The sequence below is a fragment of the Melopsittacus undulatus genome, chromosome 6, assembly GCF_012275295.1.
Source record: "Melopsittacus undulatus isolate bMelUnd1 chromosome 6, bMelUnd1.mat.Z, whole genome shotgun sequence".
Lineage (NCBI taxonomy): Eukaryota > Metazoa > Chordata > Aves > Psittaciformes > Psittaculidae > Melopsittacus > Melopsittacus undulatus.
The window spans coordinates 60541048-60565619 of record NC_047532.1 but is presented as its reverse complement, the minus strand read 5'-3'; the positions used below and the strand labels follow the sequence as shown (position 1 = coordinate 60565619).

The 24572-nt window shown below is 41.9% G+C and overlaps 1 protein-coding gene across 1 annotated transcript in view; it reads right to left on the bottom strand.

The window, feature by feature from the left end:
* The window catches only part of NTNG1 (netrin G1), a 171162-nt gene that overhangs the window by 52033 nt on the left and 94557 nt on the right, over positions 1-24572 (bottom strand). The window contains exon 4 of the mRNA XM_034063872.1: positions 12695-12867. Within this exon, the coding sequence (XP_033919763.1) occupies positions 12695-12867 (173 nt within the window). The remainder of the gene's footprint in view (positions 1-12694; positions 12868-24572) is intronic.

Sequence of the window (24572 nt, the reverse complement as noted above, 5' to 3'; positions counted from 1 at the left end):
AACTTTGTATTTATTTATTATGTCCCCTTCATTTCAATTCCTAAACTGAATTAATGCAACAAAACTATTCCAGAGACAGGTGAGATTTACCAGAAAAAGTGGGGCTGCTGAGGAGTAAAATTCCTCTCCTGGATTAGCAATGCAGGACCTCATGTTGCATGATGCAGTCCCAACATGTAGCTTGTTGTCAGGTCTGCCCTGAAAGGTGTGTAGCACAAAAATATGGAACTGAAATCTCTCCTGAAAAGCCATTTTCTGTAGATTAAATGGCATTGCTAATGGCACTATTACTAGTCTCTTGGGTTACAGTTACAAATTGCAGATCGGTATTTAAATCCTGGGTATTTGCATTCTCTCAGTTAAATACAGTCTGCCTTTTGTAAGCTTTATTGACTTTTGATGTCGTGCATTTTACTGCAGAAATCTGTCTGTTTCTCCATTAAACATCTGCTATATTTCTTTCAACATCTATCTTGAAGTTCTATCTTACTCAGAAATGGCATGGACCTCATTCTGCAATTAAGCAAACTGGAGCGAAGTAATGTCTTGGGGATAAATGATATTCACTGTAAGCAAGGTTGTAAAGTCAAGTTAGGAACATTTGTGACTTGTGGTATGACCAAGACAATGTCAAAGTAATTGCATTTGCAGAATGACTATGATAAATGGATCTTTTGTGTTTCACCATATAATTCCTGAGGCACACATCAAAACTGCAGCTCTCTGGTTTCATATGCTGTGGAACCTGTGGTTGGGCAGTGTGGTTGGGCACTGCACTGGAGAAAGCACTTGCTGCTAACTGAGCCCTGCACTCAGATGTTGCCTTCAATTTTAATTATTTCTACTTCTGCTGAGATAACATGTATTTAAAAAAAAATACAATAATGAGGTATTAAAAGCTAAATAAGGATATCCTTATAATAGAACAATGCTATTATAATTCTAAAAGTGTTTTTTATTTTCAGTTGGGATTATGTAAGAGAATTCTATCCCTTTGTCATAAATGTCAAAAAGGCAATCAGTTTTCAAATATTTTTCCCTGAAGTTTCAATAGCGGCTTGTTTACATTTTTGCAAGTCATTGTAGAAGTTCTAAATTGGCAGGATTCATTTTCCTTTATATGCTGATGGAACCAGCACAAATATTAGAGAAAATACAGATATTGTGTTCTCGCACTCATGCTTCCACTGTGAAATGCTATTTGTATTTCCTCTGGGTATACTCCCCCACCACAAACCTCCTTCTCTCCTACACACACATACAAATATCCTTCCCTTTCTCTCCTGAGCAGAGTGTAGCAAAGGGAGAGGTTTTCCTGCAAGTCTGCTCTCCTCATTTTACTGTATTTAAAAATTTTCAATGAATTCATAGTGATAAATAGTTCCTGGGCAGAGAATAATGAAAATAAGATGCCTGTTAGCCTGAAGGGCTCTGTATTAACCTTGCAAAGCTGTCTTCAGGTTCTGTACAAAAAGCTCTTTTGCTATTTTTGCACAGCTTCTGGGTTGCTCTGATATTCTGTAACCAGCTTGATTTCTGTAATACCAGGTATCCCTGTGTATGATGATTGGCCTTGATGGTACACTATTTTATTTCCTTTCTGCTGAAGTGAGAATGGCACTTAGGAGTTTTTCTGGAAAGGAGCTGGTTGTGTAGGACCATGAAGCAGGATCCACTAATACTGTGTGAAAACCTCACATATGATGGAAAATTATTCTTGGTATGAGTGTTTTTGTGAGATCTGGAGCTACATATTGAGGTTAGCTCTTGAATTCAGCTGGGCTGTATTTGGTGCAAGTCCTTAGGTAAGGAGGCACAGGAGGTGTGATTCTCTTAGTGTGGAGGCACATGGGGTCAGACTACATGGCCTCCCGTGGCACTGCCGCTGGGGACACCAACAGGCTGCTGGGAGTCACCCCACCACTGCCAACATTTTGGACGGAAACTGGTACATTATATGTGACATGGATTGTTCCCAGTAAACCTGGTATTGAAATCTCTGAGTATTTTGCAGCAGTGAAATTATGTGAGCAGGTTATAGAGAGAGAGGAAGAATCAGGCCCATTACCTCCCTTGATGCACAACTCTATTCCTCTAGACATAAAGAGTAAATAAACCCAAGTGATTGCCTTTATATCTATTCAGTTGTTAAATCAAATCAATGTTCAGTCTAAATTATCTTCCTGTTGAAATCACTGGGATGGTTATTAATGGTAACAGTTTTACAGTAAGAGAATGGCAAGTGAAGCATGCAAAGAAAGTTCAGGGTAGCTACTGCCCCTGAAATAGCAAACATTGCAGAAGAAAGTCTCTAATACTATTTATTATTTCTTACTTGACCTGAGGGTGATGGTTTGATATATTACATGTTCACTGTAAGTGCATCTAAATATACATGTGTTACTTCATAGAAAAAAATCTGGTATTTTCATTTCATATGATCTTCTGCATCTGCCTTGTAATTTTCTCATTTTCCCTTTTACCAGAAAAGGACTGTTTTAGCTTTTAGCTATTAGCTACCATGTAGCTGACTATTGAGAATGGAGAAAAAAGCAAATCAGATGCTAGCAAAGAAAGCAAGTTTTTTACTTCTTCTATCGCTTGTGTCACTGTTAAATCCATAAAACAAAGAAAAACCATTTAGCTTTTTGTGAGAAGGACCACACTGCCACTTCCAGTCTCACTTCCAGGGCAGCACCACCACTTCCAGGTGGACCCTCTTACCACCATCCTCAGTGCTTGTGTGTGCTTCCTGTCAGAAGTGCATTTAATGCAGCCAGGCTACATCTCTTCCTGGGGAGGGACTATATGTGTGATGAAAGAACTATTCTATCAGCTTGGTATTGGGTACCATATTTCCCACAGACTTTTCTATCTCTTCTCCATCACAAGCTGAATGTGCACCCATCGTACAACAGGGATCTGGGGACAGGCTCCTGCTGCTATCAGAACACTACACCCACCCAGCTCACAGCTCACATTCAGGGAAGGAGTGTCACCAAGAGCTCAGTTGAATTATCCAGGTGAGGTGAATGCAAGTACAGGGACTGAGAATTAGGTATCTCTTCCTATGAAGACATGGCAGGATACGATGATAAATTATGCAGTGCAAGTTTGGATTCATATTAATTGCTGATCAGAGCTGTGTGAGATCTTTTCTGACAAAAGAGACATCCTTATAATTGCACTCTACACCACACATTTTAACTCTTAATCAGGAACAAAATGTAGAGCTTTCCAAGGCAAAGAGTTAGAGCAGGGATATTAACGTCAGCTCTGATCTTTTGTTAGAATAGCTGTGCTGCAGCATGACAGCACTCCCTGCAGTCTTTTTCCCTTTGCAACTCCTCCATGAGGTATGATTGCAGTATCAGATGCTCAGCAGCAATTCCTGAAGTTTTGAATTCTCTAGTCATTTAAAGCCCTGAGAAGCTGGAGGAACCTGGCATCTTGTAATCCCTCAAAGGGAGTCATTGTTATGATCATAGGAGTAAACTTTCATGTATTGCCTAACCTGTGTTCAGCCAAAGGATGAGACACAGCGGAAGACACAGCTCTTAGGAAATTTGACTTGTATTTCATTGCAACAGTCTTGGAACTCCTGTTAATTTAGCAGTTGGTTGTTCTATAAAGATAAAAAGTTTTCAATTTTTAGAGAAAGACCTGCTTAGATGAAGTCTATTATCCTCTATTTCTGCTTTCCCATGCAATATTGCCACAAATTAATGGGACAGAGAAAATACTTAGTTACTGGTTTATTGGGTAACACCTTTAAAAATTTGGATGATTTTTTATGTTTTAGTGACTCCAAACCAGTATTGAACACTCTTTGCTGAGAAAACTGTCACAGATCAAAGTATTTTTTTCAACTAATCCTAATTATTGATAGATATTAGATATTAAAAACTTCAAAAATCCCAAACTAGGCCATTTTTTAACTTTGAGTATCCTAGAACAGACATTTTGCCTTCCCATACTGCTGCTTAAGGCCTAGTACCCTCTTTAACTGCTTCTCTTCACTGTATACAGTTCAAATAGAGTTGTTTGAAACCAGTAATGGATGGCAGCAATTAATTTCCCAGCAACAGATTCCACCATACCCAGCCCAAACAACCAGCTCAGCAGGGGTCACACAAGCAGATAGAATGCTGCAGAAAGATTTTTCAAGTTCTGTTGAAAGTCCCCTCCGCCCCAGTGACACATTATTTGTAGCATGTTGGCTTTTAGATACGTATTTGCAATGTTTTGCTGCCCACTGCACAGGATACCATGTTGGAGGGAAGTTATTTTACCATTTGCAGGTGTCTCTGACACTTCTGCCTTCCTGAATCTGTTGATACATTACAGTTTTGCCCTCACCACCAAGTATCCTAGCCTGACTTAGCTTTTGTGTAGCATTTCTCTGTGGCTTTACATCCTCTATAAGCTTAATGAGCCCCAAATTAATGTGCAATATAAAATAGGAACAATAATAATGGAATAATAATAATAGGAACAATAAAAATGGAATAACAATAATAACGGAATGGAAGGTTACAGGCTTTTTAGAAAAGACAGGCCTGATAGGAGGGGAGGGGGAGTTGCTCTTTATGTTAGGGATAGGCTGAAAAGTGTGGAACTCTGGGGACAGGTGATCAGTTAACAAAAAGTTTGTGGGTCAGGGTGAAGGGGAAAACAGTGATGGGAGACATTACTGTGGGGATACGTTACAGACTGCCTGATCAAGAGGAACCTGTGGATGAAGAACTCTACAGACAAATAGGAAAAGCCTCACACTCACAGGCCCTTGTTCTCATGGGGGACTTCAACCACCCTGACATGTGTTGGGGCGACGGTACAGCCTGGCACAAGCAATCCAGGAGGTTTCACGATTGTGTGGAAGACAACTTCCTTCTGCAAGCAATAGAGGAGTTGACAAGGAGAGGTGCCCTGCTTGACCTCATGCTCACCAACAGGGAAGAGCTCGTTGGAAATGTGACTCTCCAGGGAAGTCTTGGATGCAGTGATCAGGAATGGTCAAATTCAAGGTCCTCAGGACAGTGAGAAGAGTGTGCAGCAAGCTCACTGCCCTGGACCTCAAGAGAGCAGACTTTGGGCTCTTCAGGAACCTGCTTAGTAAGGTTCCAAGACTCTTGGTTAATAATCAAGGATCATATACTACAAGCTCAGGAGTGTTACATCCCGACTAGAAGGAAGGGCAGCAGGAGGGCCAGGAGACCTCCTTGGATGGATAAGGAGCTGCTGAGAAAAATTCACAAGAAAAAAGAGGCTTATGAAAGGTGGAAGCAAGGACAGGCAGCCTGGGGTGAATACAGGGATGTTGTCTGGGAAGTTAGGAACTGGGTTAGGTAAGCCAAGGCCCAGTTAGAGCTAAACTTGGCTAGGGATGTTAAAGATAACAGGAAGGGATTTTATAGGTAACAGACTAGGGACAACGTAGGCCCCCTTCGGAAGCTTTCAAGAGAACTGGCTACACAGGACTTGGAGAAGGCTGAGGTTCTGAATGACTTATTTGCCTCAGTCTTCACTGACAAAGGCTCTGACTGCAGCACCCAAGTCTTCGAAGGCGGACGCAGGGACTGTGAAAATCTAGACCTTGGGCCCACTGTACGAGAGGATCTGGTTCGAGACCATCTTAAGAACCTGAATGTACACAAGTCCATGGGACCTGATGAAATCCATCCGCGGGTCCTGAAGGAGCTGGTGAATGAAGTTGCAAAGCCACTGGCCATCATATTTGAAAAATCATGGCAGTCAGGTGAAGATCCTCATGACTGGAAAAAGGGAAATATAACCCCCATTTTCAAGAAGGGGAAAATGGATGACCCGGGGAATTACAGACCAGTCAGTCTCACCTCTGTGCCTGGCAAAATCCGGGAGCACATTCTCCTGGAAGGCCTGCTAGGGCACATGAAAAACAAGCAAGGTGCTTGGTGACAGCCAGGATGGCTTCTCTAGGGGGAAATCCTGCCTGACCAATTTGGTGGCCTTTGATGATGGGGCTACAGAAATGATGGACAGGGGTGGCCCAGTTGACGTCATCTACCTGGACTTGTGCAAAGCGTTCGACACTGTCCCAAGCAACATCCTTGTCTCTAAATTGGAGAGACATCAATTTGATAGGTGGACCACTTGGTGGATAAAGAACTGGCTGGATGGCCGCACTCAAAGAGTTGTGGTCAACGGTTCAATGTCCGGCTGGAGACCAGTAATGAGTGGTGTTCCTCAGGGATCGGTGTTGGGACCAGTCTTGTTTAATATGTTTGTCGCTGACATGGACAATGGAATTGAGTGTGCCCTCAGCAAGTTTGCCGATGACACCAAGCTGTGTGGTTCTGTTGATACTCTAGAGGGAAGGAATGCCATTCAGAGGGAACTTGACACACTTGTGAGGTGGGCTGATGCCAACCTCATGAAGTTTAACCATGACAAGTCCAAGGTTCTACACCTGGGTTGGAGCAATCCCAGGCACAGCTACAGGTTGGGCAAAAAGGAAATTCACTGTAGTCCTGCGGAGAAGGACTTGGGGGTGTTAGTCAATGAGAAAATGAACATGAGCCAGCAGTGTGCACAGCCCAGCAAGCCAACCGTATCCTTGGCTGCATAAGGAGGAGCGTGACCAGCAGGTAAAAGGAGGTGATCCTGCCCCTCTACTCTGCTCTTGTGAGATCTCACATGGAGTATTGTGTACAGTTCTGGTGTCCTCAACATAAAAAGGACATGGAACTGTTGGAACAAGTCCAGAGGAGGGCCACGAGGATGATCAGGGGACTGGAGCATCTCCCATATGAAGACAGGCTGAGAAAGTTGGGGCTGTTCAGCCTGGAGAAGAGAAGGCTGCGTGGAGACCTCATAGCAGCCTTCTAGTATCTGAATGGGGTCTACAGGGGTGCTGGGGAGGGACTATTCAGTAGGGACTGTAGTAATAGGACATGGGGTAACAGGTTAAAACTGAAACAGTGGAGGTTCAGACTGGATGTAAGGAAGAAATTCTTTACTGTAAAGGTGGTGAGGCACCGGAATGAGTTGCCCAAGGAAGTTGTGAGTGTTCCATCCCTGGCAGTGTTCAAGGCCAGGTTGGATGAAGCCTTATGTGATATGTTTTGGTGTGAGGTGTCCCTGCTCATGGCAAGGGGGTTGGAACTAGATGATCTTAAGGTCCTTTACAACCCTAACTATTCTGTGGTTTTATGATTCTAACAAGCTTTGTTGTTTTGTAACATTGCATTAATATCTTTCTTTTTCTCTATGAAAGTTCAAAAATCATCAAGAATCAAAATTTTGCATTTTAAGCATAGGTGTCCCATTCCTTTAATTTGTGATCATGTGGGATCACCTCCTCTGCCTCAGTCCTGAAGTACGTACTGCAAAGTTCCTTCCAGTTTTAGGGAGAATAGGGCACTTGGAAAATGGGACATTATGTACTTTATGAGTCTGCTTTTATGGGACAGCAGGATGTGGGATCTTTTCAGTTACAGGGATCCTTACTACTTGGACTATTTCTGAACAGAAAGCCTGTCCATCCCACAACCTCTTCGCCAATTTAATTTACACCAGTCCTTCAAGATGCTTTTTTGTTAAGAAATATTCATGGGGAAAACTACAAACATGGATGAAGGCAATCAGTGCAATACTTGAAGTGCCATACTTTTTTTTTATCAGAAGCTGTTTATGTGGCAGGTATGTTGCAGTGATGCCTTGTAAGTCTTTTCCCATCCAGGGAGCATTAAGGCTGTGGCTGAGAAAAAGACTGTAGTATGAGATGCAGGGGGGAGATCTGCAGGGGGGCATGATCCCCTGCAGGAGAAATTCAGTGAACTGAATGGGTCTATCTGCCTAACTGTTGACTGAAAAGAACCACCAATGTTCTGTGTCTTGCTCAAACTTTTGTGTTGCATCAAACTATGAATTAGAAAAGCCATGTAACAGCTAGGAGGACATTTTTGCCGAGTGTCAAGCAGTTCTCGTACAGGTTATTGGTTGTGGAGGGACTAACAAAAAGCTAGGAGGCTTTGATGGATAGCAGCCCAGCACAGTCTCAGACAACTCTGTCTGATGGAGCAAAGAACATAAGTGCCAAAGATGATCTAAACAACAGGAGGAAGAAAAGTGCTAGTGCTGTCAGACACATATGACTGCTGAGGAGAAAAGCTCTCTTGTAATACCAAGTATAGGGAAATTCAATAAGTTCAGTTTGAGTGTCAAAACATATGGCAGAAAAAACTATCCATAGAATGTGGCAGCACAAGGGAATAAATGTAATCACAAAAGAGTCAATAAGATAGAGTGGAAATATAAAATAAATGCTATGCAGAAGACAAATGTGGAAATATTGTTAGTGCCGGTAAAAAACAGAGTACCAGGTGTCTTTCACAAGCAAAGCAAAGCAAAAATGTTTTGTGTTTTCCTGAAAAACTGAGGTTGACTTAAAATGAGAAGGGTACAAAAACCAGTTTTATATCAAGGTTTAGGCTGTGCTTGAAGTATAATCTAGAATGGTATTTCATGATCTGTAGCTTGAAATGGTGTAATAGTCTTATTGGCCACAAAAAGAAAAAACAAAAACTGGTAGAAGCAGAACACTGGAAACACCGTGAGTTCCAGTTGGGAAAGATTTGGAAATAGACACTAAGTTTTTTGTTGAATATGAGCAAATTTCCAAATTCAGAGGATTTCTGGAAAAAAAAGGATCTTTTATATTGTGTGTGGGAAAAAATAAATCAAACCAAACCCCAACAACCCCCAACCCCCAAAAAAACCAAACCCACCAACAAAGAAAACAAAACCAACCAAAGCTCAAAAAATCTTCAGAGTGTTTTATTTATGCAACTATTTTTAGCTGTATCTTATTTAAGCACACTCATATAAAAAAAACTAAAACAACCAAACTTCAAATCGTTTTAAAATTTAAATATTTTGGTCTTAGGCGGAAAAGACAGACTCTGAAAACTGGATGAAGGAAGAATACCAAAGGGACACTATATTATACAAAGCATCCCTAGGGAATTAAAGTAATATATAAAGGGAAATTTAGGGTCAAAATAGAGAAGCCAATTCTATAAACAAGCTCCAGCAGCTATTTACAGAATTCACCTGACTAGAGAGAGTATAATGTTGCATTGCTGACCACACGATAGAGATGGTGACGTAAACAAAACAGGGTAAGTGAAATGACATTGGATGTGCAGAGTTTATATAATAATGCAAAAATTCATATTCTCCAACATATGCAGCATTAGATCAGGAAATGACAAAAGAAATGAAGCTTTAACATACCGTAAATGATTGCTGCTGGTAGCAAGTAATCGGACAACCCACAAGAAGAGAACCTAATTTAGTTCTGACTAGTACATAGGACCTGATTCAAGAAGCAGTTATTAAAGAACCACTTCTGGACTGAAAGTCAACATAGCTGTTCAGAAGGAACAGCATGAAAAAATCCACTGTAGTAATATTTAACTTTCAGAGAATGAGCAGATAAAAATCACTTAGTTAAAAGAAAAATTAAAAGAATAGTTAAAAAGATTAAATGGCAACAGCATGGAGGCAGATTAAAATGTATGAGAATCATAACATATAACCCATCTTTTTTTTTAATTATAAAAATCAATGATCTTATGAACAACAGTAACAAAACACCAACCAACCAACAAAAAAAAACCTAAACGAAAATAAAGAAAAAAAAAAACAGTCATAAAAAAACCAACTCCCAATCCAAAACACCAGAATGAAGATTTTGGAAAGTGTTAAGTCATCTCAGCATCTCAGTGAAGAAAGAGGGAGGAAAAAAAGAGCATAAAATCTGTCAAGTTAAATATAAACCACAGTCTTTTGAGAATCAACCTGCTACAGATTTAAAAGTTAATAATACCTTTTTGTTAAAATAGCCACTAAAGAAGCAGGAGGCCTCCCAGAGAGATGACTGGGTAGAGAGGCAATCAAGTTATTAAAGTACTGAATACTAAATTAATTGTTTTCACTGATGTTCACAACAAAGAATGTTAGAGAGATTCTCACAACCTGAGGGTGTTTCTCAATGTTTATCATAATCTGAAGGTGTTTTAGTAGATGTAAATAATATCAAACTATAAGAATTGCCGTAGGTGATGCTCACCCAGGAAGTGTTTTAGAGGAACTAAAATATGGCATTTCCAAACTAACTATTGTAACATATAACCTATCATTTATGTCAGCCTCAGTGCCAGAAGAAGTTTTGTAATTGTGGCACCGTATTTAAAAAGGACTCAGGGCTGATCACTGTAATAACAAAATAGAAAGCAAACATTTTTATGTATTGTAAAAATTTCAATTGTATTGAATTGTAAAAAATTCATGTTGTAATATTGTGTCATTTTAGCCTCACCAAATTAAAAAATGACATTACAGGATGACCAGAGACGTGCCATGGTTTCATATATGCTAAGATTAAATAGATTAGGAGTCATCATTTAGAAAACAGGCTGGGGGAGTGGGCATTGCAACTCTGTATAATCATAAACAGTATAATGGACATAAATAGGGATACATTACTCTGTTTCTTCCTATCTAAGGAGATACAGACTTAATGATGTAAAAACATTTAAAGCAAACAAAAGGAAATACCTTTCCCTCACTGTGTCTTTAAAATGTGAAATGTATTGCCATAAGATGTCACTGAGTTCAAGCTTATGACAGTTGGGTCTCTGCTCGGCAGTCAGCAAACACTACTAAGATGTGTGTGACTAACATGGAGGATCCAGCTCAGAAAGACAGTTTATTGCTGGCAACTGGGATGGCAAAGAAGAAAACCTTTATACTTCCTGTTTGACACGAATTCCTGCTGCTGGTCACTGCTGAAGTCAGGATTTGAGGGTGAGTGGAGTATTCATCAGCTCAAACACATTCGCATTTTCATGATGGCACCATAATAATAGTAAAACCTAGGGAAGGCTGCCTATTAGTTGCAAAAAGTTTTGGTTATTGATGGAGTTGTATATCTGATGGAATTCAACAATGTTGAAATTTGTTTTAACAAGCTTCAGGCATCCTTTTGGTGGGTGCTAATTCCACAGTTCCATCTGATGTGTGTTCAGATGATTGGAAATGATGTAACTGTCAGAGCAAGATGCATTTAGACAGATCCCTGATGTTCAGATGTATCTTGTATCTAGTTTAGATGATTGCTGGGGTAGCAATTGAATTTTATATATTTATATATATACACATACACATATATATGTGCATATATATAAGAAAGAAATATGTATGTGTGCATACATATGTATGTGTGTATATGTATATATAAAATACATGAATAAAACCAACTTGATAAATCTTGCCACTTTTTCTGAACATAGCTTTAAAGTACTAATTCTGTGATCCACATTCACTATTTATAACATGTGAGAAAGCAAATACTCTTACAAAATGTTTTTTCCCTGCTTTTTGGAAGTTCATTTTTTTTCTGCTCAGTAAAATTTTTATCATAATTTCATGCTCCCACACTTCATGGTTTGTTACTTGGTCTACTACTCTCACATTTAACTTGATAATGTCCTGCTTCCTATGATATTAATTTCTGAGTTTTGATTTTTCACAGCGGCTGCTTTGAAGTCTTAGATAACATTCTGAGCATTGCACATTGCTCCTGGTATTAAACTTTTCATTCAATTGCAGTACATATCTCTGTTTCTCCCAAATAACTTTTCAGTAAGTTGTTATATACTAATCTTTTAAAATGAATGTTTTGCTTTTTATCAGGACAAAACTGTGGACTATTCTTAAGCTAGTAACTTCTGTCAAAAGGTTTGGTGATTTATTCTCATCTTCAATCCTTTCTTCAAAGGAATTTAAGTCTGCTATTCAGAAACATTCTAAAATATTGTTATTTCATACACGCATGAAAGGAAGAACTGGTGCTTGTACTTGTCTTTGTGCTCTCTCTTTCAGCAGCATGTTCTTTTCGACCCCTGTCCAGGACCAGGAAATGCATTTGTCAATAACTTCCTTTGAATAATATGTGTGCTGAAGTAGTGTGCACATGTGTTGTTGAATGATTATTAGCTGGAAACAAGCAGATACAAAACCTCTGGTTTTGACCTCACCTTCCCCCTTCAACAGAGTGATTTAAAAGAATGCATATGAATCTGGACTGCAAGTCAACGTCAGGTAAAAATTTCCTTTACCAGCCACTAGATCTTTAGGTATTAGTTGAAAAAATTTGGTCTGAGAATACTTAACTTCCTTAAATGGACAAAAAAAAATGAGCAAGGGCCTCATCTCACATGTTGAGCTGACATTGTTTTGACACTTGAGTCAGGAAGGATGTATGAATGGAGGGGGGGGGGGCACTGTGGCTGGAGCAGTACTGCAGATATTCCCCTGGATTTCTCTCCTCTGCATGTGATTTTTATGTGAAGGGCCTAATTCTTCCATTCATTAGCCCTTTCTGTGCAGTGCCACAGGATTTGTCTATGGATACAAATATGCAGTTCTCATGCAAGTTATTTACAACTATATGAGAGCATAGATACATATACTATGACAACATAACTTGCAGACAATATGTAATCAACACAATTTAACACCTTGTCCAGTTATATGCACTGAGTCATAAAAACATGACAAACGTTTGCCAGTATTAATCTTCCTTCAAAGTCATAATATGGGGCAGAATTCTAATGATGAAATGACCTTGTTTTATAGAACTACTTACAGATATTAGCAGTGCCCTTAGGTATAGGCAGATAAGACCCAGGACTCCATGGTCGGCCCTGGTAATTCTTCTTGCATTTTCCACAGTCTGGGCCAGTTGTGTTATGCTCACATTCGCAAAGTAGTCTTTTGTTTTCTTCTTTACAGCCAGTAGCATGAAGGTTGCACTTACACCTATTTTTAAAAGGCAAAAATAAATTAAAAAAAATTATATTATTTAGAAGTGAGTTTACATATAAGTCTTAGTTAGCCATCGGAACTATTCTATTTCTGTGTGTTGTGTCTGTATTATTGTTTTAGCATGGTTTATAAGGCATCATTTAAATAGCATAATATCTTCAGCTCTCACAGATCTAAAAGCAGTAATTTCACCAAGACTCCAAGATGCTGAATCTTTTCTTATTTTCACTAACACAGCTCCACTGAGATCAACTGAATTATTCATAATTTTCACTACAGATAGGTCTGTAATCTTGCAGAATTTAAGAGTTACTACTCCCAGGAACAAAACAAGACTTTAGCTCATGTCCTTAGAGAATCTGGCCCAAATTAAGATCCAAGCTAGGCCCCCAAAGTCTGAGAAAACAGACTTCAATTTAACATTCTCTGCAATGCCACACTTCAACAGAAGGGAAGCTCACTATCATGGTGTTCTGCCATTCTTGTTCAGTGAGTACTTTCTTGCTCAGAAAGCAATTTTTTCCCCCCTACTTTAATTTGATATAGTTATAGGAGTTGTAGGTCAGAGGAAATATTTTAGCAGGCACATTTAGCTTTACTTAGTAAAGAACATCTAATTGAACCTTGCAAAAAAATCACTAGCTAAACCAGATTCTGCATCTGGTCTTAGAACAATTTTGTGTTCCTTAAACTCCACTCTCCATGAAACTAGGATACCTACAGCATGGGATGCTGGTTTTATGAACAGTAAGGTGTTGTCACCTCTTTCCATCCCTTTCCAATAGATGTCAAACCCAGCTAAAATCTGTTTCTGTTTCGGGCTGGGGAGAATGCTAATATATTCAAGAGCTCTGTCTGTTTGTTTTCCTAATGATTGTACATTTAGTGATGTAAAGGGTTCTCATGTAGGCATTTGTCACCTGTTCTATATAGTGACCAATAATTAAAGCAAAACAACACATGGAACGCCCAAGTGGAAATTAACAGCTGTCAAACTGACTTCCATTTGACAGGAAAATGACCTGAAGCGACTGGCCACATACATATATATCCCCAGGGTAAAACAAGCTTGCAGGTTGTCATAAGTGGCTGCTGGAGAAAATCCACAAGAATCTGTAATACAGTAGATGATGGAGCATTCTCCTCAATGCTAGAAATGAGACAGATAAAAATGCTGTTATTTGAGCAATGCTCATTCTAAAGAAAAAGAGGTTCAGCTCCTTGTAAATTGAAATTACCAAAATGTATTCAATATGCTAGACAAGAAGTGTGATCATTTCCAAAATATTGATGCTTAAACACTACGTCAATTGTAAAGTAAATTTTCAATTACTAACTACTGAAGAATGAAAGATGATGTTTGGGTATTAGCAAATGATATGTGCTTATTCATGTACAGATTGAAGATTTTAGTGAATGGCACTGCTGTTAAAAAGAGTGATGTGTGGTTTTACTGCTCACAAGAATATGAAAATGGAAGATTCCCAAACAGGAGAGATACATAATAATAATTATGGCAAGACCAAAAAAGTAGATAGAGAACCAGAAGAAAAAAAAAAAAAGCTGGAAAGACTGTGAGCAGTGTGGAGTCACTAGAATAAATGAGAGAGGAACTGGCAGAATTTCTTTCAGGGGGAGATGCGTGTTTTATTGGAGGGACTCATCAGTGTTAGAGGCAGCAAGTGTTCTGAGGAAAACCTGTACTTGCTAGGGCTCTGAAAGGGTGTTGCAGGCTAGAATGGGAACTGAGGTGAGAAAAATAAGTGTAGGGTATATCTGCTAATTGCTGTAACTGTGCACAGCTCTCTTAATAAGCACCTGAAAATAGAGAACTGTGTCAGAAAAAGATAGTGTCAGAAAAAGATAGTGTCAGAAAACCTTGTGATAAGTCTGTTTGCACTTCCTTAGGTGCTGTACTTGCCTGAAGAGATAGACTGACCCTTCCTCAATTTTGCTTAGGTGCTGTACTTGCCTGAAGAGATAGACTGACCCTTCCTCAATTTTGCTTGCACGGTTAAAGGTCTTGGGCAGACTCTGGTGTTATATACCTTCCTCTGCTTCCATCCAGTCCTGTCCCATCCCTCTTCAGATATACACAAAACATATGCATGTATTTCTATGTATGGATGCATATGTGCATGCACAAACAATTCCCACAAAAACTCGTGCATATTGATTTCCTTTTATTTCCCCCATTCCCTAATTCCACTGAGATTCATCTCTTCATAGGCTGCCTTCTCCTTCTCCTTATTTCCCAGGCAAGAGAGCATGGACAGCATGGAATAGATCTATTGATGATTCTGGTGCCCACATTTTTAATTTCTTAGGCCAAGATTGCTGCAGAGGAAGGTCTTCTTAGCCCAGAGCTGTAGCATCATGCCATGGTAGCTGTTCTGTGGTCCACATGGCAGGGACTATGCAGTACCACAACAGACAGGGTTTTCTCACAACGCAGCTTCTGTGATTTTAGCAACCAAGCTCCAACAGAAAAAAGGAAAACTACATATTTTGGAGTTCTGTGTTTGTATCGAATATGGGCAGGTTTTCACAAAACCAGCAAAATGCATTTTCTTGTGGAAGTAGTTGGTTACCTTCTGTGAAATTTTAAAATGCTATTTACAGATTTCAAACAATCAGCCCTCATACAGGCATTCAGAACAAACACACACAAAACAGATAATGTAAGGAGATCTTGGCCACTTAGTTTCCTAAATGAAGGAGTTGTTAAATGTCTCTTTCTCCTCTAAACCAGTAGAATAATCACAGATTCATTCAATCAGTGCCTTTTTTGCAAATCCCCAAAATGCTGCATAATGCCATAAAATTCCAAATAATACTATTTTACGAGAAACACAAACAAATTCCCTCCAATTAAAAAACAAACCCCCCCCAAAAGTAAACGACCTCCCCCCAAAAACCACCACCAAAACCCCTCAGCAATGGGGAAAGAAGTGTAGCCTTCTTGGAGTATGATTTAAGTTGAATAAGAGAAAAAACCAAATTTGATCACTGCAAAAAAAAAAAAGACTGATCAGATCTCATGATCAGACATAAAGGACTGATCTAACACCTTTGTAAGTAGAGGATAGTCAAAACCTAACATTAACATCCAAGCAAAAAAAGAACTGAAAATGCTGAATAATCCTAAAACCCATGAGAATAATTAAATTTTGCTGTGTGTAATTTCCCAGGAGGAGAAAGTAAGGAAAAATGTGGTCACTGTGGTATTCTAGAAGATTAGCTAAAGATCAAGGTAAAAAAAAATACATTTACATTAAAAATGTCAAATGTAGAGTTAATGAGAGTGTCGTGGTTTAAGCCCAGCCAGTAATTCAGAACCACACAGCCACATGTTCAACCCTTCTCTTCTTCCTTTCCCCGTTCCTGGAGGGATGGGGAGAAGAATCGAAAGAATGTAACTCCCACGGGTTGAGATAAGAACAGTCCAGTAACTAAGGTATAACACAAACCCACCACTGCTACCACCAATGACAACAATTATAAGGGAAATAACAACAGAAGAGAATACAACTGCTCACTAGCCACTGACTGACACTCAGCCCAACCCGAGAATGATCTAGCTCTTCCAGGTAACTCTCCTCAGGTTATATACTAGGCATGATTTGCTGTGGTATGGAATACCCCTTTGGCTAGTTTGGGTCAGGTGTCCTGTCTCTGCTTCCTCCCAGCTTCCCCTCCTCCCTGGCAGAACATGAGATTCAGAAAGTCCTTCATCAGAGTAAATATTACTGTCCAACAACTAAAAACATCAGTGTTATCAGCATTGTTCCCATGCTGAAAATCAAAAACACAGCATTGCACCAGCTACTAAGAGGGAGAAAAATGACTGCTACTGCTGAACCCAGGAGTACTCATTCTATACCATTCACGTCATGCTCAGATCCCACATTTTTCAATATACCATCACTCTTTTCTCACATATATATATGTGTATATATATACACACACATCCACACACAGAGAGAGAGAGAGATATCATTCCTTAGTGCATGGACCAACCCCTATAAAGCTGCTGAGTTCATCCAGTCTCTGATGTCGGGCTCCATCTCTTGTAACAGTCTTTCAGAGCAGGAGATAAAATGTGCAGTGTTGGATCGTTGCCTGCTGATGGCACCACAGAACTCATTTGATTACTGCTGAGCTCGCCTGGTTTCATCCAAGTTCGTTCTTTGTTGGAATGATGGTCGGAGGGAAGTCAGGGCCAGTTGCTGGTGACCTGAAGGCATCTAGTTGGTGGGCTATAAAACTGCTACATAGCAGGCAACAACATATAATTGAGTTCATTGTCTGTTTTCTCCTAAAATCTAATCCCCTTGAGGTACACATCAGACTTCCCCATCTTCCCATATTACCCACCAGGTATGTCTGGGTCCCTGAGCAAAAGCCATATGAGTGGGTTTCATAGAATCATAGAATAGTTAGGGTTGGAAAGTACCTTAAGATCATCTAGTTCCAGCCCCCCTCCCATGGGAAGGGACACCTCACACTAAACCATGTCACCCAAGGCTCTGTCCAACCCGGCCTTGAACACTGCCAGGGACAGAGCATTCACAACTTCCTTGGGCAACCCATTCCAGTGCCTCACCACCTTTACAGTAAAGAATATCCAATATCCAATCTAAACTTCTCCTGTTTAAGTTTTAACCTATTACCCTTTGTCCTATCACTACAGTCCCTACTGAATAGTGCCTCCCCAGCATCCTTGGAGGTTCCCATCAGATACTGGAAGCCTATTTTGAGGTGTCCATGCAGCCTTTTCTCCAGGGTGAACAGCCCCAGTTTTCTCAGCCTGTCTTCATATGGGAAGTGCTCCAGTCCCCTGATCATCCTCATGGCCTCCTCTGGACTTGTTCCAATGTCCTTTTTATGTTGAGGACACCAGAACTGCGTACAATACCCCAAGTGAGGACTCACGAGAGCAGAATAGAGGGGCAGGATCACCTCCTAGGTTGGCTTTCTGGGCTGAGAGTGCACGCTGAAGCCGGCTCATGTTCATTTTCTTATCGACCAACACCTCCAAGTCCTTCTCTGCAGGGCTTCTCTGAATTTCTTCTCTGCCCAACCTGTAGCTGTGCCTGGGATTGCTCCAACCGAGGTGTAGGACCTTGCACTTGTCATGGTTAGACTTCATGAGGTTGGCATCTGCCCACCTCATAAGCATGTCAAGGTCCCTCTGGATGGCATTTCTTCCCTCCAGCATATCAAATGAACCACACAGCTTGGTGTCATCCTTTGCCTTTACCTGAAGCAGGAATAACCCAGATTGTCTTCCCCAGCCAGTTCTTTATGTACACCACAGGAACGTTATCCCCTTCTGCAGTATGTAAAAGTTCTGAATGGGCTGGGCAAGCCCTGTTGGCAGATCCTCTGGTGTTGACCAACCAGGTGGCTTTTGGTAAATGCGTATCCCAGTGTTTGAAAGTCCCACCACCCATTGCTTTCAGTGTAGTTTTTAACAGTCCATTGTACTGTTCAATTTTCCCAGAGACTAGTGCATGGAGGTACATTATCCACCCAATGCCATGCTCTTTGGCCCAAGTGTCTATAGGATTGTTCTGGAAATGAGTCCCACAGTCTGACTCATTTCTCTCAAGGGTGCCGTGTCACCACAAAATCTGTTTCTCAAGACCCAGGATAATGTTCTGGGCAGTGGTGTGGGGCACAGTGTATGTTTACAGCCATCCAGTGGTTGCTTCCACCATGGTAAGCAGATGGCACTTGCCCTTGCGGGTTGGTGGGAATGTGATATAGTCAGTCTGCCAGGCCTCCCCGTAGTACTTCAGACATCATCCTCCTTACCAAAGAGGCTTTAATTGCTTGGTTTGCTTAATTGCAACACGTTTCACACTCATGAATAACCTGGGCTATAGTGTCCATTGTTAAGTCCACCCCATCACAAGCCCATCTGTATGTTGCATCTCTGCCCTGATGGCCTGAAGTGTCATGGGCCCACCAGGTGAAAAAGTCCATCTGAGCCACTTCAGTCTTAGCAGCTTTATCTACCTGTTGGTTGTTCTGGTCTACTTCAGTGTTCCGAGTCTTGGGTACATGAGCATCTACATGGTGTACCTTCAACACTAGGTTCTGCACCCCGGCAGCGATATCTTGCCACAGTGCAGCAGCTCAGATGGGTTTATCTCTGTGTTGCCAGTTGCCCCTCCACAGGGCATTTACCACCATCCATGAGTCAGTATAGAGATAAAGTACTGGCTGCTTTTCTCGTTCAGCAATGTCCAGGGCCAGCTGGATGGCTTTCACCTCGGCAAACTGACTTGATTCACCCTCTCCTGCAGCAGTTTCTACAACTTGTCACTGGGGACTCCATATGGCTGCCTTCCATCTCTGATACTTTCCTATGTGGCAGGACTCATCAGTAAACAAGGAATACTGCTTTTCACCTTCTGATGGTTTATTATATGGTGGGGCCTCCTCAGCATGCATCACCTCCTCCTCTGGTGACGTTCCAAAATCTTTGTCCTCTGGCCAGTCCATGATGACTTCTAGAAGTCCTGGATGACTGGGATTTCCAATCTGAGCTTGTTGTGTAATTAGTGCAACCCACTTCATGTATCGTTGGTTGCACAACGTGTAGAGGAAACCCCGCTTTTGAACATCCAGCCCAACACGGGTGACCAGTGTGCCAGGAGGAGCTGCGCTTCAGTGCCAATCACTTCTGAAGCAGCTCAAACCCCTTCATAGGTTGCAGTATCGTTTTTTCAGTTAGGGTATAGCTGGCCTCAGGTCCTCTGTATCCCTGGCTCCCAGAGCTGAAGGGTCGACCTTGAGTCTCCCCTGGAGCTTTCTGTCAGAGGCTCCAGGTAGGACCGTTGTCCACAGCTGGGGTATAGAACACATTCTTTACCTCTGGCCTGATCCGGACTGGTCCAAGGGCTACTTCATGAACTATGTTGCATTTAATTTGCTCAAAGGTTTGTTGTTGCTCAGTGCCCCATTTAAAATCTTTCTTCTTCTGGGTCACATGATAGAGACAGCTTATAATCAAACTGTAATTTTGGATGTTCATTCTCCAGAACCCCACAACACCCAAAAAAGCTTGTGTTTCTTTCTTATTAGTTGGTGGAGACATTGCTGTTATCTTGCTGATCACATCTGTGGGGATCTGGTGACATCCATCTTGCTATTTTATTCCCCAAAATTGAATCTCCTGTGCAGGTCTCTTGAACTTACTCTATTTTATGGCAAAACTGGCTTTCAGCAGGATTTGGATTATTTTCCTCCCTTTCTCAAAAACTTCCGCTGTATTGCCCCACATGATAATGTCATCAATGTATTGCAGGTGTTCAGGAGCTTGCCCCTGTTCCAGTGCAGTTTGGATCAGTCCATAGCAGGTGGTAGGGCTGTGTTTCCACCCCTGGCCCAGTCAGTTCCAACTGTACTGGACACCCCTCCAAGTAAAAGTGAACTGTGGTCTGCACTCTGCTGCCAAAGGAATTGAGGAAAATGCATTGGCAATATCAGTCATGGCATACCACTTGACTGCCTTTGACTCTAATTCATACTGAAGTTCTAGCATGTCTGGTACCGCAGAACTCAAGGGTGGTGTGACTTCATTCAGGCCACGATAGTCTACTGTTAGCCTCCACTCTACGTTAGACTTTTGCACTGGCCATATGAGGCTATTAAAGGGTGAGCGGGTCCTACTGATCACACTTTGGCTCTCCAGGTGACAGATCAGCTTATGGATGGGAACCAGAGAGTCTCGGTTGGTGTGATATTACCGCTGGTGCACTGTTGTGGTCGCGGTTGGCACTTGTTCTTAGACCTTCAGCAACCCCACAACAGAAGGATCCTCTGAGAGACCAGGCAAGGTGGACAGCTGCTCAATTTCCTCAGTCTCCAAAGCAGCAATACCAAAACCTCATAGGTACCCTTTTGGGTCTTTGAAGTACCCTCTCCTGAGGTAGTCTATGCCAAGGATGCATGGATCCTCTGGACCAGGTACAATCGGGTGCTTTCATCACTTCCTCTGAGTCAGACTGATTTCAGCCTCCAGTACAGTCAACTTTTGGGGTCCTCCTGTCACTTCAGAAATATAAATGGGTTCCACCCCCTGACAGCTTGATGGCATCAGGGTACACCGTACACTGGTATCTACTAGAGCCTTATACTTGTGTGGGGCTGATGTGCCAGGCAGTCTGATCCACACAGTCCAGTAAATCCGATTGTCCCCTACCTCCACCTGGCTGGAGGCAGGGCCCCTCTAATAGTGATCAGAATATTGGTCACTTACGTCTGATAGACAGGGATTAGTCTTCTTTATCACAGGAGCTGGAGTAAAATCAGCTCTTCCACTCCATCTGGGAACCTGTTCATCAGAGACTGAAGCCACAGCTTTCATGGGATGATATGCCTTGACCTTTGTTCTCCTCTTCAATTCACACACCCATTCCTCCAGAGCTGAGGTAGATTTTCCGTCCCACTTTCTCATGTCTTCTTTGTGATCCTGCAGGTAAAACCATAGGGTGGCCCATGGTGTATACCTTCTATATCTTCTCTCTCGAGCAGTAGGACACCTTTTGTTAATAGCTGAGACGTGTGTTGGTACACATGGAGAGCTGGATAAATCAGATAGATCATCTCTCAATTGTCTGAACTCTTGGGACAGATTTTCCACAGCTGAAATGATGGAAGGGGTGAGATTGTCTTCGAACTCTCAGAGTTGACGAATCATTTCATCCACTGTTGGTGGTACTATGTCATCCCAGGTTATTACTACCAGTGAATGGACATATGATGATGGTGCACTCCATGTAAATTTCAGCCACATGGGTCATGTACATTTGACGTCATCTGGATCTACAGATGCATCCAGCCTGCAATAAATCATCTCTACAATGGCTGATTCCCTCAGAGACTGGATGCCTTTCTCTGTCATGGTCCAGTTGGCCGAACAACTCTTAACATTTTCCTTGTAAGGAAACCTTTCCTTCACAGCTGCCAAAAGCCTCCTCCAAAGGCTGAGGGACTGTTTCTCTTTTGCAATTGCTCTGCCAATTCCCCCTTCCCTAGCAAGTTATCCTAGCTGCTAGGCTTCTCTACCTTCTAGTTCGTGACCGTCGGTCCCATTGTCCCAGCATTGGAGCAACCAGGTGATGAGAAAGTTGGGGCTGTTCAGCCTGGAGAAGAGAAGGCTGCATGGAGACCTCATAGCAGCCTTCCAGTATCTGAAGGGGGTCTACAGGGGTGCTGGGGAGGGACTATTCATTAGGGACTGTAGTGATAGGACAAGGGGTAACAGGTTAAAACTTAAACAGTGGAAATTTAGATTGGATATATGGAAGAAATCCTTTACTGTTATGGTGGTGAGGTACTGGAATGAGTTGCCCAGGGAGGCTGTGAATGCTCCATCCCTGGCAGTGTTCAAGCCCAGGTTGGATGAAGCCTCGGGTAATATGGTTTAGTGTGAGGTGTCCCTGCCCATGGGAGGGGGCTTGGAACTAGATGATCTTAAGGTCCTTTCCAACCTTAAATATTCTATGATTCTGTGATTCTATGATGTGCTCCCTTGGTTGATGGGTAAAATCTTTTCGCATATTCTGTAGCTTGGCTGAGGTTTGGGTTCAAGAAGTCATCTCTTCTTCTTGCTCTGATCTACATAATAATAACTCTTGTTCAGATGCTGTCCCATGTAGTAAGTGCATTGGTTCTTCATCTTTCTTCACTGTACGGGTTACTTTTTATTCCTTTTTTTTGCTTTCCCCCTTGCGTGCAGAGGCAACCAACAGTGGCACGAATTGGTCCTCTGGTTTAGCTGCAGTGACCATCACTGTGGTTGGAACGGCTGCAGTATCTGTTGTCATGGTTGGTACAGCCACTGTGCTTGCAGGTTGAGTAGCACCAGCAGCTGCACTGTCTGTTGCTGTTGGGGTTTGAGTAGCTGCTATACTTATTGCTGGGGTTGCTGTAGTTGCTGTGTTTGGAGTTGGAGTTGTAGTCAGAGCTCGAGTAGCTGCTGTACTTGTCACTGGGGTTGGTGTAGTTGCTGTGCTTGGAGTTGCACTAGCTGTGTTTGTTGCAGTTGGAGTTTGAGTAGCTGCTGTACTTTTCACTGGGGGTGGTGTAGCTGCTGTATTTTGAGCTAGAGTAGCTGTGTTGTCTGTTTTGCCCTCAGATCCAGGGACATTTTTTTCCCTTTGAAGGTGGTGGATGGACAGTGTTGAACAGGGCTCTGTAAGACAGTGTTGAACAGGGCTCTGTAACAGCATGTTGCCGTGATGTGTCCCTCTCTGGTATGACCAGGATGACAACACATCACATTTACGTGTTTTACTGTTTTTTCTGGATTTTGCAGTTTTTCAGTGGCGAAGTCCCAAATCACGGGAGGGGCCCACTGGCCTAGATACTTGCCCATTCTGTCCCACACACCCTGCCACTCATGACTGTCCAGCTTCGGGAAAATCTCTTGGTCCTCCTATTTCATCATCTAACCCTAGACAAGACCCAAACCCGAATCTGCTTAACTTTCAAGATCAGACAAAATGGTCGTGGGTAAAACACACCCTGTATGGTGCCAACATGGTGATCCCCATCACAATCAGCAGGCAGATCTCAAGGGTACCCAAAGGCCATTCAAAACTTTTAGAACTCTCAAATGGTGTTGTAAATAGGCTCGTTGGGGGGGGGCTGGGAATGTAAGGGAATGTCTCCTTCCTAGGCTGACCACCCGAGGAGGGAGAAAAAAAAATTGTGTAATTGCTAAACACTTCCATTATATACCTCCCAAAGTATAGAGATGATGACCACTCTGGGAACACAAGCCAGATCAGGTTCATAATCAATTTTTCTATTATATTCCAAGTCATTACCATAAAGTACAGTGAAACAAAAACCTTAGTCCAAGCCCCCCAGCCAATAAACACTGAAACAGCAAATACCAGCTGCAAGTAAGGTATGACATGCTGAAGCTCTGGGATCAAGAGCAACAACTTTGAGAGCCAATAAATCAGCATTGTGATGAGTGACTATTAATCCAAAACAGTGAATGCTTAACACAAATATGATTAGACACGCTCTAGTCATATCTGTCATTATCTCAAACCTTCGAGCCCCATGTTGTGTGCCACAAAGAACTGCTGTGGCTTAAGCCCAGCTGGTAATTCAGAACCACACAGTCACTCGCTCACTCACTCCCCTTCTTCCTTCCCCTGGTCCTGGAGGGATGGTGAGGAGAATCAAAAGAATGTAACTCCCATGGGTTTAGATAAGAACAGTCCTGTAACTAAGGTATAACACAAACCACTACTGCTACCACCAACGACAATAATGATAAGGGAAATAACAACAGAGGAGAATACAACTGTTCATCACCTGCCAACTGATACCCGGCCTGACTCGAGCAGCGATCTAACCCTTCCAGGTAACTCCCCCAGTTTATATACTGGGCGTGACGTGCTGTGGTATGGAATACCCCTTTGGTTAGTTTGGGTCAGGTGTCCTTTCTCTGCTTCCTGACAGCTTCCCCTCCTCCCTGGCAGAACGTGAGATTCAGAAACCTCTTGGTCGGAGTAAAGATTACTGAGCAACAACTAAAAACATCAGTGTTATCAGCACTGTTCCCATGCTGAAAGTCAAAAACAGCACTGCACCAGCTACTAAGAAGGAGAAAAATGACTGCTGCTGCTGAACCAAGGATAAAGAGCTAGTTCAAGTGAGCACAA